Source organism: Chelonia mydas, chromosome 2 (assembly GCF_015237465.2).
Source record: "Chelonia mydas isolate rCheMyd1 chromosome 2, rCheMyd1.pri.v2, whole genome shotgun sequence".
In the NCBI taxonomy this organism is placed as follows: Eukaryota; Metazoa; Chordata; order Testudines; family Cheloniidae; genus Chelonia; species Chelonia mydas.
Window position 1 is genome coordinate 225550683 of NC_057850.1, and position 15884 is coordinate 225566566.

General features: G+C 39.5%; 1 protein-coding gene across 14 annotated transcripts in view; it reads left to right on the forward strand.

The window, feature by feature from the left end:
* The window catches only part of MLLT10 (MLLT10 histone lysine methyltransferase DOT1L cofactor), a 227485-nt gene that overhangs the window by 167558 nt on the left and 44043 nt on the right, over positions 1-15884 (forward strand). For all 14 annotated transcript variants that reach the window (XM_043541310.1, XM_043541311.1, XM_027820953.3 and 11 more), the window contains one exon: positions 13265-13443. In XM_043541310.1, coding sequence (XP_043397245.1) covers positions 13265-13443 — 179 coding nt within the window. The remainder of the gene's footprint in view (positions 1-13264; positions 13444-15884) is intronic.

Consider the following 15884-nt stretch of genomic DNA (forward strand, 5'->3'; position numbering starts at 1 on the left):
TTGTCAAAGGAACAACTTTAATAACATTTGCTGCAGGTTTGTGAAATCACAATCAGGTATATTTTGATGGAAAAACAAACTATCATTACAAAATATTTCACCCAATTGTATTTTAAACCCAGTCTTACAAATAAAAAATAATTAGCATTCTGTTAGAAGATACTTACTATACTAGAATATTTAGCGGCTAGCAAAGGCTGACAAAAGAAACGTAAAAAAACAAACCCGTTTTACAGTTTAGGCTATTGTAAGTGATCAGAGCAGCAGCACAAGATACATGTATTCAAATATATTATTGTTCAGTGACACTCCGGTCTCAAGGTGTATTCTTATGTGTGTCTGTTAAACATGATCTTAACATGAAGACCTTTTTGTCCTAACTCAAAAGCCTTCTCAGAGTTGATGAATACATACATGATGGTAAGTTATAGTAGAATCTTCTCCAGAGGTTCATTTATCACAAAAGGGTAGTCCTTTGTGGAAAATCCTGATTAAAGTTCTGCATATTCTATTGATTGAATGAAATGCAGGGCTGCAGTGAATCAGTTGTTCAATACCTTTGTGAAAACTTTGTAGATTGCCTGCAGGAGGCTGATAGGTCAGTAGTTCCTCAGGTTTTGCGTGCGTGTGTGTGTGTGTGTAAGTAAATGATAATAGCATTATTCCAGTTCTGAGACTTTTCTTTTATATTATTTTTGTGAATCATGTTTCTAGTTCTCTGCGCTCCATTCATAGTGATGTAATGGTGATGGCCACTTACCTTCCCGACTATTTTTACTACTGTTCTAACATGTGGAGACATCCTTGCTGTATCCATTATTGGTTATTCCTTATTAGGGTCCAGTGTTGCACCTGTTGCATTCATTTGTAACAGTCCTATCTACTTGCCTTTCAGGTATTAAGATACTAATTGCTGTCTCCCTGCAGTGTTTGTTATGTTCATCCTCTCCTTCTAGTTCTACCATTCACTGATAGTGGAAAATGGAATATCTTATGCAATGCCTTTTATTAAATAAAAGTTGGTTTCTCATATTTTTTGAGAGTTTGTTTCAATCTCCAGCAGGACAAAACTGCTCTGTTTGTTTGTAGAATATAGACTGTCTTTACAAGTTACTAGAAAGACTTAGGAGTGTTTATTTACTGATTTTAAGACCTGAGGCTGATTGGTTTGGGGAGCTTAGTTTTGAAGGTGATCAGGTTTGTCAGCCAGCTTCTTGGCTCAGTAAGTAGTTTCAGGTGACCATCTTCCAACTATAAGTCTATGTTAATAAAATTTGGAAAGGATTCTCCAGTGGTGTCAGCCAAATAGAATGAATTTTCTTATAATATGCATTTACACAAGAAGAGCTGAAACTGCATCTGCAAGTGTAGCAAACTGTGTCATCCTGAAGATCAATAAATAGGAAGGACTTAAATGTTTGTTTACATGTAAAGTTTTTCAGATTTTAAACCAATACTAAAGCAGGAGATAGACGGGTTTCAAAGTGCCTTTGCATTTCCACAAATGACAATTTTTAGGATAGCCATCTCCAATAAGGATCTTTAAAATGTCAATTTCAGTATAACATTTAAGTATATATTTCATAGTCTCTGCACAGTGAGAAGTGTTTATGAATTTTCAGGCTGCATTGCTTAGTAAAATAGGTGTAGCTTTTTTCCTTTTGATATAGGGTTTCCGTATTGCTCTCCCAGGTACAGAGTGCTCTAATCCAGTTTTGAGATGAAGGAAAGAAAGTTTAACATTTTTCTGAACAAAAATAAAACCCAAGTGTAGCTGACATAGTATGCTGAATTTCTGGACCTGGTGAGTTTCTGCAATTTATAAGCAGAGCCTTTTCACTCACGTACATTGAAGGGATAGAGCATCATCACATGGAATGCAGAGTGTAAGATGATGAACACCATTTGTTATTATTTGATTCCATTTTGCTCTCTTGATTGTAGCTCTGACTACATGTTCCTAACTCTAGAACAGATATGGAAAGGATACAGAAGAAAATGGTTGCTTATATTGTTTGCTTACTTGTTAAGCAAGCAGTCATGACACTTTGACAATGTTAATACATTTGGAGCTTATTGTGGGGCAGCTTAATGTTACTTAAATATTAATGCTTTAGTTTCAGACAGCCTGTGGACCTTTGTTAGATTGGTATGTTCCTTCAAATCTTAACCTTAAGGGAAGGGGGCAAGCCCCCGCACCCCAACGCTGCTATGCCCCTGCCTCAACCGGGCTTCACAATCATCATTAGTGAATATAGTATTAAATTGTTTAAAATTATTGAAAACCTATACTGTATATGTATATAATGTCTTTTGTCTGGTGAAAATTTTTTTCCTGGAACCTAACACCCCCGCCATTTACATTAATTTTTATGGGGAAATTGGATTTGCTTAACATCGTTTCGCTTAAAGTAGCATTTTTCAGGAACATAATTACAAGGTTAAGCAAGGAGTTACTGTACAACGGCAAGATCAGACATCCTGATCCGCAGACGCTTCGCCTCAGAGCATGGTATTGGGATGGGGATCTTCTCTAGAACGGGCATGTCCATCAGAAGTGCAAGACATCCTCTCAAGCAGCAGGAAGAGGAACTGGCTTTCCTACCGAGCCAAGTGGAACCACTGCGTCTTCTGAGCCCAACAGAAAGGGCTCTCCCCAGAAGAGGTGGAGATTCCCATTCTTTTGGACTACCTTCTGTCCTTGAAGGCATTGGGTCTCGCCCTCAACTTTCTCAAGGTCCATGTAGTGGCGATTAGCACCTTCCACCCCCCTATGGAAGGACACTCCATATTTACAAACCCGTTGACTGCTAAGTTTTAGAAGGTTCTCACCCATACAACCTATCAGCCCCCAGTGGGACCTTAACCTAGTTCTATCAGCACTAATGAAACAGCCACTTGAGCCACTAGCTTCCTGTTCTATGTCCCTCCTTTCCATGAAAGTTGCCTTCCTTGTCACTAGCGCTTCAACAAGAAGGGTAGGTGAACTTGGGGCCACGATGGCGGACCATCCTTTTATCACTTTCCATAAGGATAAAATCTCCCTGCGCTTACATTCCAAGTTTCTGCCAGAGGTCATATCCCAGTTTCATCTCAACCAACCCATCCATTTACCTTCTTTCTTTCCAAAGCCTCAGAAGAGGAATGATGATTTCACTCCTTCGACATCCACCAGGCCTTGGCCTTCTACCTGCAGAGGACAAGACCAATCAGGAAATCTCCTAGATCGTTTATCGCAATAGCCAAGAGAGTTAAGAGGTAGGCAGGTTCCACACAGAGAATTTCCAAGTGGATTTTGGGGTGCATTACACTATGCTATCAGTTTCAGGACTTTCTCCACCCGCTGGGGTAAGGACCCATTCCATGAGAGCCCAGGATTCAACCAGGGCCACCCTCCATGATGTGCTGCTTTGGGACATATGTAGAATGGCCATGTGGAGTTCGGTACAGATCTTTGCCATGCATTATGCCTTGGTGCATATCCATCTGCGATGGATGCCTCATTCAGTGCAGCTGTCCTCTGCTCGACTGTTCCATCCTCATCTTCACACCCTCCTTCGACTTAGGTACTGCTTGTTAATCACCCTCAGTGGAATACAATTGGGGACCGTCACTTAAGGAGGAGGAGGATACTTACCTGTCACTGGAGGTTCTTCAAGATGTGTGGTCCCTTGCTGTATTCCATTTCCCGCCCTCCTTTTCCTCTATTATGGATCTCTTGGATTCGCGGTGGAGAAGAAATTGGAGATGCAGGTGGTCCACCCTACTCTTTATCACCTCAGACAAAACTATGAGGCAAGCCAAGGACACATGCGTGGACCAAAGGACGCTACTCCCTGAAAAATCTCTGGCTCGGACGCATGGTGTGCATGTGTAAACCCTCAGTGGAATACAGTAGGGTCTACACATCTCAAAGAACCTCTGTTTACAGGTAAGTAATGTCATCTTTTAGCCTGGACAAAGGAAGACAAATTTGGAGGTAGATTTGAGAATCACTAGCTGAAGCCATGCAAGTGGGTAAGGTCACCAAAGATAAGAGATGGAGCAAGAAAACAAGGGAGCCAAAACAGAACCGTGTAGAAAGGAAAATTTAAAGGAGGAGGAGAAGCTAGAAGAAGATTGAGTCATGAAAGCTAAGGGAGGGAGGACAAGATTTCAAGAACACTACAGTTGATGGTAGCAAAGGCAGCTAAGAGGGTTGAAGGGAGTGATGATGGGAGCACTGATGCCAGGATTTAACTAGGATGAGGTTACAGGCCCATATTTGTGAGTTATTGTCTCCTGCCCATTCCTAGGTTTAATTCTTTGACGTGTTATATTGGGATGCATTTGTTTACATAGACTACATTAGTTTCTCTCTCTCTCTCTCTCCTTTTGCTTAGTCTTAAAAGTAATAAAAGAGAGAGAGAGAGAAAAACCCTAAAACCAAAGAGAACTCTCCCCCCCCCCCCCAACAAGAACAACATGTGAGTAGTTTTGCTTCCAACATAGTAATTAAGTAGGATAGTCTGAATTTAAAGAGACTTTGAGATAGTGTGTGAATTTCCTGAGATGCACACTTTGACAGGTCTGTATCTTACCCTACCTACCTTGGACTTGACTTTGAAGGCTAAGTTCTATGTGGACCTGCCACTAGAGGGGGACGGAGACACACACTTTGCCAGTGTGTTTTACAGCTGTTTGCTAGACACCAAAGGAGTGTTGAGACTTAAGACTCCTAGGTTTGTTTCCACGTTCTTTAGGGGAGTGTGCTATAGTGGTTACAGCCTTTCCCTGCCCACTTCTGTTCCTATCCCCCACTGTTTAGCTCCTGTCCCTGTCCACCCCTTCCCCCAACTCTGTCTTCCTCGGTTTCTGTTCATCCCTTACCTTCCCTGCTCTGTGACTACTGTCAGTCCTGCCTCACTCGTATCCTCTCCCATCCCAGCTCATATTCCGGTCTGACCTTCCCCCTGCAAGGACAGGTTAGACATTTTAGAACTCGCTTCTCAAATAATTAAATTTAAGCATAAGAGAAATAAAAATCATGAAATGTATAGACCAGTCAAAAAACTAAAATAACACACTTTGAAAGAAGTATGAAGAAGTAACAATACAAGTATGTGTTGGGAGGTGAGTATAAAAGACAGTGTGGGTCTGTGTGTGACAGAGACGTGTGTTGCCCCTTTAAGTATACTGCCCTACTTTAAGTATGTTGCCCTTTTAAGTAGATCAGCACGTTCAGACACAGCAGCAGCTGCCAGCAAGCTCCCTCCCTCCTGAGCCCTGTTTTGTCCCTCTCACCCACGCTCTGTGGAGATGGGATACAAGGGTGTTAGGAGGGGGACACCCTGACATCAGCACCCCCGACCCCTCCCCCCGGCTCTGCGCAGCAAGCAAGAGGCTCCCGGGAACAGCTCCAAGGCAGAGGGCAGGAGCAGCAAGGCAGTGTGGGGAGGGACACCTGAAGTGCGCATGGCACTTGATAGTCTGCTGGGCTGCCGCCCACCTGTGCAGCTTAGAGGGAACTTAGGTAGGAAGGGAGAGTTAAGAAAGACAGAAGTACCAGAGTTCTCTCCTCCTTAAATAGTATATTTATGATATTTTTAGAGATCTCTGCTTTTTACAACTTCTTGACTAATGGTGTTTCTGCAGCATAATGAAGGTCAAACTTGTAGTTCCTTATAAAAGTGTTGGTGGAAGACCATATTGTTAGCTTTACAGACTTACTGTGTGGTAGCTGCTATCCTTTCTGTCTGTGATGCTGGCATGGAATGTACTAAATGGGCCTTCTGGAAATGGTTCATAAACAGCTGTGGAGGCATCAAAGCTGCAGAGTTTGAGCAAATGGGAGCTGTGCTATTTAGGTGCTTCTGGAAATCCACCCTTAGATGTCTTAATTTGGATTTAGAAGCCTAATTTTTAGGCTCTGATTTATTGGCCGAATTTTATTAAACAACTCATTGTTTAGAAGGGTTGTTTTCAGTTACTACACTGGTATATGTCTGCCTGCAATGACTCACTAAGGACCTGATCCTGTACTATGGAAGACAGTGGGAGCTTTGTCATGAACTTCAGTGGACGTAGGATCAAGTCCAAAATACCGTTCTTGGATGTAGCAGAAAGAAGTGGCTGAATGCACTGTAACAGATACTCTCTAACACTGTAGGTCAGTTCCAGTTTTCTCACTTCATTGGCAATATATCCATCCTGAACAACTCCTTGGGACCTTCTGGCCAGTTAGGATCAACAAAGACTTGAGATATTAATTCTGCAGTTCTTGTACAATGGGCCTTATAGAAAAGCAAAAACCGCAAGTAGTACCAGAAGAAAGACTAGTTGTACTTCTAGTCACTGTATATGTACACTGACAGCCATTTGTTTAAGAATCATTATGAATGGAATCAGATTCTGTTGATGCTTACCTACCAAAGGGTTTTTCTGGATAGTTGGGAGAAAGTATAGATCTTCCCCTCTTAACCCAGTTCCCTCAGGATAGGTGAGAATTGTTGTAATGTTGTTTCTATTTGTCAAATTGTGTGGGACTTGATCTATAATTTTATGGAGATTATCATCCAACTGGAGTACCTTCCTCTCTCAAACTGGTTTTTCTTGTGGAATATGTTCTTGTAGATTCTTTATTAAGCTGACCCTTTTCCATGGGCTGTCTATAATGTTTGGTATACTCATGTTCTCTGAACCGCTTAGCAAGCATCTGGTACAGTATTTGAATTTATACTATTATATTAAGGAATGTCCATCTATACAACTGTCTTGAAGACAATAAGGTTTTTGTTGCATCTTGAGACCATATGGACCTGCCTTTATCTATTGACACCTCTTCAGTGTTCTCCCAACCCCTATATCTCCTGTTGTGCATGGAGATTTGTAAGTCTCCATGATCTCTCTTTGGCTTATATGAAACTGTCTTGTACAATTTTTGTTGCTATAAGATTGGAGAATCTTGGTTTTGTGGAGACTCATTTCAAGTCTTTTAGTATGAATCTAACAAACATAATTTTTTTGGAAAAGGGATAGATAATTACTTATAATTCTGTTTTTCTGAAGATACTATTTGCCTAGATTTCTGATTTCTAACTCACCTCCCCTCAGGCTTTTGGAGAGAGGGTGACATTTTCTGTGTCTAAATTTTTCTAATTTTTTATCATATGCATGTTCTTTGGGCATATCTGTTAAGTTTAAAATGCAGAGAGCTCTTTGCTTCCAGCTCATCAAGGAACTGAAGCAGAAAGTTGTTTGTTGGTCTCAGATGGAGAATGAGGCTGGTTTGCCTGTGAAAAGGGCCTCAAACTGTTGAAAACAAGGGTAGTTTTGGTTGTTATAAGGTCACAAGTAAGTAATTATCCCTTGCTTATCTTGCAGTATTACTAGTGGTGGTGTTTTAATTAAATGCATATATTTTTGAATAGATTATAATTTGGTTATATATCACATCTAGGCAGGCAAAATTCAGATAAGACAGAAATAGGTTAAATGAAAAACTGTAACTTTTCGCCAAAATGCACCTGGAATTGAAATTCTGACTCCCTTGCTCACAGGCTGAGGCAAAAAAAATTTATTACGTGTTCATAGACAGCTAAACTAAAACTTCAAATTGGTTTTCAGACAAGAAAATAAGGTGGTCCCAATTTTCAGGCTGCAGTCTTATTGTCTCAAGTAAATTTAAAATGAAATACTGTTGCTGGTGAGATGGTCTTATAGGCAAATTTCTGCATTCTGTCTTATGCTTCGACTGTTATTACCAGGGTTTCATTTTGATTCTCTTGACTCCATGATCATATACATTTTGTCCATACTGCAATAGAAAATAAATGTCACTGCCACCACCTGTCTGAGACTGAGTCAGAACTGAGCCTATAACATCAGTTAAAATTCTCATATTTAAATATCATATGTAGTATTCCTCTCATTTGAAATCAAAATAACACAAGTACAATCTTCCACTACAGTTGCGTACTGTTGCTGTTGAGTGCCTACTCTCACTGTCCACAAATAACTTCTGTTCTTTAAGTTCATTATGGGAAAACCCATCTTTTTTTCCTGTAGTGCTAAAGGACAAAAGCACATATCCTGACAGGCTTGTGGTGGCCTATGGTGAAAAGTTTTGTTACTCATATATGAAACCGATCACTTTTTATGTAGTCGATGGTCCTTAATTGTAATTTTAGAGGAAACCATTGTTAAAAGGCACTCTCATTTTCCTCTTCAATCCATGTACATTGTAGTAGACCACATGCTTTTTAAACAATAGGTCTCTGTGTGAAGTCCAAGCATTGAAACCATGTGTGTGGTAGTTGCTGTTTGTTCTCAGAAAACCAAAAATATTTCCCCCATTTAAATTTGCAATCCTTAAGAGGCAGGGTTGTCTTTCATTGTTGGAGTTCCACCAAAGACCTCTTGCAAAACCGCAAATGAGAACTTTCTCAAGATAGAAAGAGAGACATCAGGTACAATATGATTACGTCCATCCATCTACGATTTCTGTCCACAGACTTGCCTGTCTTGATCTCCTCAAGAATACTCCCAACTTGGACTACCTCAAACCCTGAAAAAGTTTCTTCAAAGTTGTCAGGGTTCCCCCCAACTCTGAACTCTGGGGTACGGATGTGGGAACCCCCTAAGCTTATATTCTACCAGCTTAGGTTAAAACTTCCCCAAGGCACAAATTCCTTTCCTTGTCCTTGGACGGTATTGCTGCCACCACCAAGTGATTTACACAAAAATTCAGGGAAGGGTCACTTGGAATCCCTATCCCTCCAAAATAACCCCCCAAGCCCTTCACCCCCTTTCCTGGGGAGGCTTAAGAATAATATACCAATCAATTGCTTTAGCAATGTGAGCACAGACCAGACCCTTTGTCTTTAGGACACTGAAATCAATAAAAAAAAAAAAGAACGAGGAGTACTTGTAGCACCCTAGAGACTAACAAATTCATGGGCTAAAACCCACTTCATCAGATGCATAGAGTGGAAAATACTGTAGGAAGATTATATATATATATATATACACACACACAGAAAATGAAAAGATGGGGGTTGCCATACAAACTCTGAGACAAATCAATTAAGGTGGCTGCTATTAGCAGGAGAAAAAAAACTTTTGTAGTGATAATCAGGATGGCCCATTTCAAACAGTTGACAAGAAGGTATGAGAAGCAGTATTGCCAGAAGAGTACCCAGAAGTCACCTACTGCAGGACAGGCCCAACAAAGAAAATAACAGAGAGCCACTAACCGTCATCTTCAGCCCCCAGCTAAAACCTCTCCAGCTCGTCATCAAGGATTCACAACATATCCTGAAGGACGATTCCTCACTCTTACAGACCTTGGGAGACAGGCCAGTCCTTACTTACAGACAGCCCCTCAACCTGAAGCAAATACTCACCAGCAACCACACACCGCATAGCAAAAACACTAACCCAGGAACCTTTCCTTGCAACAAACCCCACTGCCAACTCTGTCCACATATCTATTCAAGGGACACCATCATAGGACCTAATCATATCAGCCACACCATCAGAGGCTCGTTCACCTGCACATTTACCAATGTGATATATGACATCATGTGCCATGTACATTTGCCATGTACATTGGCCAAACCGGACAGTCTCTACGCAAAAAAAAAAAATAGACACAAATCAGACATCAAGAATTATAACATTCAAAAACCAGTCATAGAACACTTCAGCCTCCCTGGACACTCAATTACAGACCTAAAAGTGGCAATTCTTCAACAAAAAAACTTCAAAAACAGACTCCATCGAGAAACTGCAGAACTGGAATTAATTTACAAACTGGATACCATCAAATTAGGCTTGAATAAAGACTGGAGTGGATGGATCATTACACAAACTAAAAAACAATTTCCCCATGCTAATTTCCCCCCTACTGTTACTCACACCTTTTTGTCAACTGTTTGAAATGGGCCATCCTGATTATCACTACAAAAGTTTTTTTTTTCTCCTGCTGATAATAGCCCACTTTAATTGATTTGTCTCATTAGAGTTGGTATGGCAACCCCCATCTTTTCATGTTCTCTATGTGTGTGTGTGTATCTTCCTACTGTATTTTCCACTACATGCATCTGATGAAGTGGGTTTTAGCCCACAAAAGCTTATGCCCAAATAAATTACTTAGTCTCTAAGGTGCCACAAGTACTCCTCATTCTTTTTGCTGTTACAGACTAACATGGCTACCACTCTGAAACCTGAAATCAATTGGGTTCTTAAAAGAAGGACTTTATTTATAAAGAAAAAAATGAAAGAATCACACCTGCAAAATCAGGACGGAAGGTAACTGTACAGGGTAATAAAAAGATTTAAAACACAGAGGATTCCTCTCTGGTCTCAGCTTCATAATTACACAAACAGGAATAAAACTACCTCTGTAGCATAGGAAAATTCACAAGCCAAAACAAAAGATAACCTAACAAATTTCCTTGCCCTACTTACAATTTCTGTGGTTTTAGATGGATTATTCCAGGTATATTTTCAGGAGCTGTTGTACCTACTTGGCTTCTCCCTCTGTCCGGAGAGGGAACAACAAAAGAGAACAACAAAAAAATCTTTCCCCCCTGCTCCCCGATTTGAAAGTATCTTCTTTCCTCATTGGTCCTTCTAGGTTATTTGAACTGCTTAACCCCTTACAGGTAAAGCAATCCAGTACAGCTGCCAAGGAGGGATTTTATGCTACTGCATACTAAAGGTTGCTACCCTTCTCCCTATATTTATGACAAAAGTGTTCCATACTGACTAGCAATCAAGCATATATTGTAGATACGTCCCAAATAGCTTACTGTTGCCTTAGTCATCAGCAAGAGTTTGGTGTTTTTCCTCTTTTTGGACTGAAATAGAAAAAATTAAAATGTCTTTCAAAATACACTCACGCTTCTGAAGATAGGATTAATTTTTTGTTGAGATCCTGAATTGCAAGCTCAAGTTTACTGTAGTGCGCAACAGTAACATAAAAAGGGTGTATGTTGTCTAAACTTGGCCTATATACCACTTGAACAACCTTTATTCACTGTTGCACCTTCTAAATTTAGGCTAGTCAGTTCTAATTTGAACTCATCTGTTTTAAAACAACCACTTTTAAAGCTCTTCTTACTTTGTGTATGTTACCATTAGCTGGCCCAAATGTGAGGTCTATTTCTGTATGTCAGTAAAGGGAGTACAAAAATTGTCATGCACAAATCTGCTGTATACCTTACTCTTTCTCTGCTACAGACTTGTCAGTAGATCCATGCAATGTGCACAGCAATAAATCTTGCTTTCTTTATGCATTCCTGATAAATTTTTTGCAGTTGTCTCTATGAAGACTTGTACTTCAATGATATAGTTGATCCATGAATAAGATCATTTTTAGTCTTGTTCTAAATTTTGAAGACATTATTTTTGGACTATTTCAAAATCTGAAACCATGTTTAATGACTGTGTAAGTGATGTTAAACAAGGTGTCAAACATTTATGTCTCCTTATGCTCTATTTTAAAGAGTAACAAGTAATAACTTCTTGTGGGCAAATTTTCACATCTTCTACTTCCATGCATTTTATGTCAGTATAGAGAAGTTATGTACATCTGAGAATCAACCTAAAAGCTCTTGTAACCCACTTACAAGAGGACTGCCTTTATCAGAAAGCTACTCATGTTTTCTGGAAATTATACAGAACATTTAATATTTCTGTCACATAATCCATGGATGTTTAGCTATCCATGAATTCTGGAAAATTTGTCTTTTATGTCTGTTTTTCATATACCTTCGCATACTCTTCTAAGTGTGAAAATCAAAGATTGATTTGCAAATTAAGGGCCAGATTCTAATTCTAATCCCCTTATTCAAATTCAGTAACACCTTACTGCAAAACTAGTCCCAGTGAAGTCAATGGGACTATTCCTGGAGTAAAGTGCTACTGAATGTGACTAACAGTATTAGAATCTGGTTCTTTTAAGGGTGTAGCAAAGTACTGAGAGAGGCCGTCTCCTTCCTAAAACCAAAATGATTTTGCAGAAACAGCAGGTAGTCAAACTGTAGTATATTTTATTACAAAGCCTATTCTGGATGAATTGGCAAATTAAACTGTATCTAGTCTTTCTGAAAAAATAACTATAAAGTTTTTCACTCCATGAGCATTATACTATCTGATAGTACCTTTTATCTTGCCTCATTTATTTTCCATCTTAAAATCAAACTCAACTAGGAGTTGCAGCAACCTACTACTAATTTTGCAAGGTTCTTAACAGTTGCTAAAAAGCCTACTGTGGAATGGCTGAAAAATTTAAGCTGTTTCTTGTCTTTCTGGCAATGATAGGAATGTTTTTGAACTACCTGGCTGTAGCAGAAAATTTCAGACCCAACCTCTCTCCTCCCAATAACTAGACTTCTTATGGGAACATTAACATTCACAGAGATGCCAACTCTCATGATTTAATCACGAGTCTTCCAACATTTGGTGTCTTTTCTTGAAGTTTCTGTGGCATTTGGGTTTTTGAGTAAATGGAATAGCACCACTTCTCCCATCAAATAGTTCTAGACTATTCTCAGTGGTAGAAGATGAGAGGACAAGGAGTAATGGTCTCAAGTTGCAGTGGGGGAGGTTTAGGTTGGATATTAGGAAAAACTTTTTCACTAGGAGGGTGGTGAAACACTGGAATGCGTTACCTAGGGAGGTGGTAGAATCTCCTTCCTTAGAAGTTTTTAAGGTCAGGCTTGACAAAGCCCTGGCTGGGATGATTTAATTGGGGATTGGTCCTGCTTTGAGCAGGGGGTTGGACTAGATGACCTCCTGAGGTCCCTTCCAACCCTGATATTCTATAATTTTATGATTCTATGATTTTCAGTTGCACAAGACAATGCGCAATTCTTTATCCATTTCAACTTGGACTATAGCTCATTGGAGTAGTAAATAGATTACAGGATCACTTGAAAGCAAGCATTTTAGCAACAAATTGTGGTAGTGCTAATACTTAGATGCGTTCGATATGGTGTATAAAAGCTATATTATGATCTGTCACACACATTTTAGAAAAATTAATTACTAAATCAGAACACGTGTTTCTTAGACATTTGAAATATTCTGGAGTTTAGAATATTTCTATCACTGTGTTTGAAATCCTAATACAGTAATTTTCTGTAATGTGCATTAAATAATCTTGACTTCAGCTTTTTTTAGTTAACTTGCTAAATTAATTTTCTGTAGTAAATATACATGTCTACTAACGAATACAAGAGAGAAATTTTATATAAAACTTTTGTTGTTTTTTTTCCAGGTATTTATAACAGCAATGATGTAGCAGTATCATTTCCTAATGCGGTATCTGGCTCAGGATCTAACACTCCCATTTCCAGTTCTCATTTACCTCAGCAGGCTTCTGGTCACTTGCAGCAAGTGGGAGCTTTGTCACCTTCAGCTACATCTTCTGTAACTACTGTTGTTGCAACAACTCAGGTAAATCATCACAGGCATTTGGATGGGTAAAAATATTCTTCCGAATTGTTTTTCAGTTTAAAAGAATTAAAGATTTCCCAGCTTGGAAAATTTCAGTCCAAATTGTTCTAGTTGGAGAACTTAAAAGCAACTGGAAAAGGGTCATGCAATGGGAAGCATGTGACAACTTTAATAATAGGCATTTTTACCAGCCCTGCCTATAACATTTGGCCCTCTAAGAGGTCAATTTCCCAGAGCTGAAAGCTGTTATGAGCAAAAGTGATTGTGTGGAACTACTTAATCTGAATGATGAATAGGAGTTGTTTAAAACTATTTTACTAGCTGCCCAAAATGCCACAATTCTGCAATCAGAAAAGAAGCCTATGCTAGTTGAAAACTGTCCCTGTTGAGAAGGGAAGGGAGTGAAAGCAGCAATAATAAAATAAAATAAAATAACCCAATATATTTTCCAAATGGGGAAAAGGAGGGTAGTTCATAGCAATGACTATAAATCAGAAGTTACACAATGCAGACAATTGATAAGGTAAACATAGAAATGAAAAGTATTATGGACATTAGTGTTAGACAGTAAACAATTTTATTTTTGCATACCCATCTTCGTGCAGTGCTTTGAGACCCACTGGCGAATATCCACTGTGCAAATACAGAGCGCTGCTGCTGTTGTTTTTAAATGGAACCCTAGAGTGATAGCTTTTGGTTCCTTGTTTAAGCACTAACCTACACTCCCCTTCAAATCCAAACACAGAATCTCAAAATACCTTTATTCAGCATTATCAGGCAGATAAACTGATGCACGGGCTTGAATGTCTGGTTTTTCAGTTTTCTTTAAAAAAAAAAAAAAAAAAAAAAACACACCACCAGCGCGCACGCACACACACACACACAACGTGGAAATTCAATGCAAAAAGCTGAAGTAGAGGAGCGTAAAGTTTGCAAAGTGAAATGCTAACAAGTTAGGAAATGCCAAAATTAATTATTTTTACTCCTTAGGAGTATTTAATTACATAATCATACTACTTTTTTTTCCCCCACAAACCTATGCTTTATTCAGTACACAGCTTGGATAATGAATCAGGCAGTGTTAGGTAGTAAATGAGGCTGTTTTTCTGTAGCATCCTTGCCTCAGACACTGAGGATGTTGGAAAATGTGTAGCGAATGAGCTAGGGGGTTGCACAAAGAAAGAGCGGTCTTGTAAATTCGGTAAACCACTCAGAACTTGAAGAACTATGTTCTATGTCTGGTTTTGCCGCAGATTTCTTATGTGATACTGGACAAGTCATTTAGACCGAAATTTTCAGAAGTAGCCAGTAATTGTATGCTCCTCAATGTTTGTGTTTCTAACTCCAGATGTCCAGGACTTTACAATAGTACTGAGCACTCTCCATTCTGGTTGAAATCAGTTGGAGCAGTGGGACCATACCACCTCTGCGAAAAAATCAGAGTTGGATATTCAGAAATTAAGATGCCCAAAGGGGACATTTTGCCCTTAACCTTTACACCTCAGTTCCAGTCTGTAAAACAAGGATAATACCACTGTACTTCACAGAAGTGTTGTGAAGATAGATTAATTAATGCTTGTGAGGAACACAGATACTATGGCAATGACTGCCTTATGGAAAAGCAGGAAGTAATAAAAGCTAGAACCGGTAGGAAAAAGGAATTCCCTTTCCAAAAATAAAAAATAAAAAAAATTCTTCCCAAACCAGGACAAAACATCAAAGATGGAAATGTTTAGCTTCCTAGTTGTCTGTCTAGAATGCTCTTGTCAGTTTTACTTTCTGTCAAATTGATAAGAGCCCAGCCCAGCTGCCCAAAGAGCTAGAAGACCCAGTCACTCAGCCTTCCCCAAACTCTGTCAGCCTTTCCCCAGCCTTAGGGCTACAGGTTCAGAAAGCCTGGGCACTCAGACTCTGGCCATAGAGCTGGGAGGGAGGCTGAAAGGTTTCTGCTTCTCCAACCCTGGAGCTGGAGAGGAGGCTGAGAGCCAGGACGCTCAGCCCCAGCAGCCCTCCTGGAAAACTTGTGTCAATTTCACTTTTGGCAGAAGAATGGGAAATTTCCTGCGGAAAATTTAAGTTTTGCAAAAAGGGCATTTTTTGTTGGAAAATCAATCGGATGAAAAGTTTCCAACAAACTCTAACAAAAACTATTTAATCAGTGCAGGGTTTAGAGGTTGTGCAGTAAATAAGGCATAGGACAACCCAATGAATATTAATAGGGCCCTACCAAATTCATGATCCATTTTGGTCAATTTCATGGCCAGAGGATTTTAAAATTGGTCAATTTCATGATTTCAGATATTTAAATCTGAAATTTCACAGTGCTGTAACTGTGGGGGGTCCTGACCCAAAATGGGATTGAGGGGGGGGTTTGTAAAGTTGTTGTAGGGGGATTCCCAAGATTTCCACCCTCACTTCTGTGCTGTCTTCAGAAGAGCTGG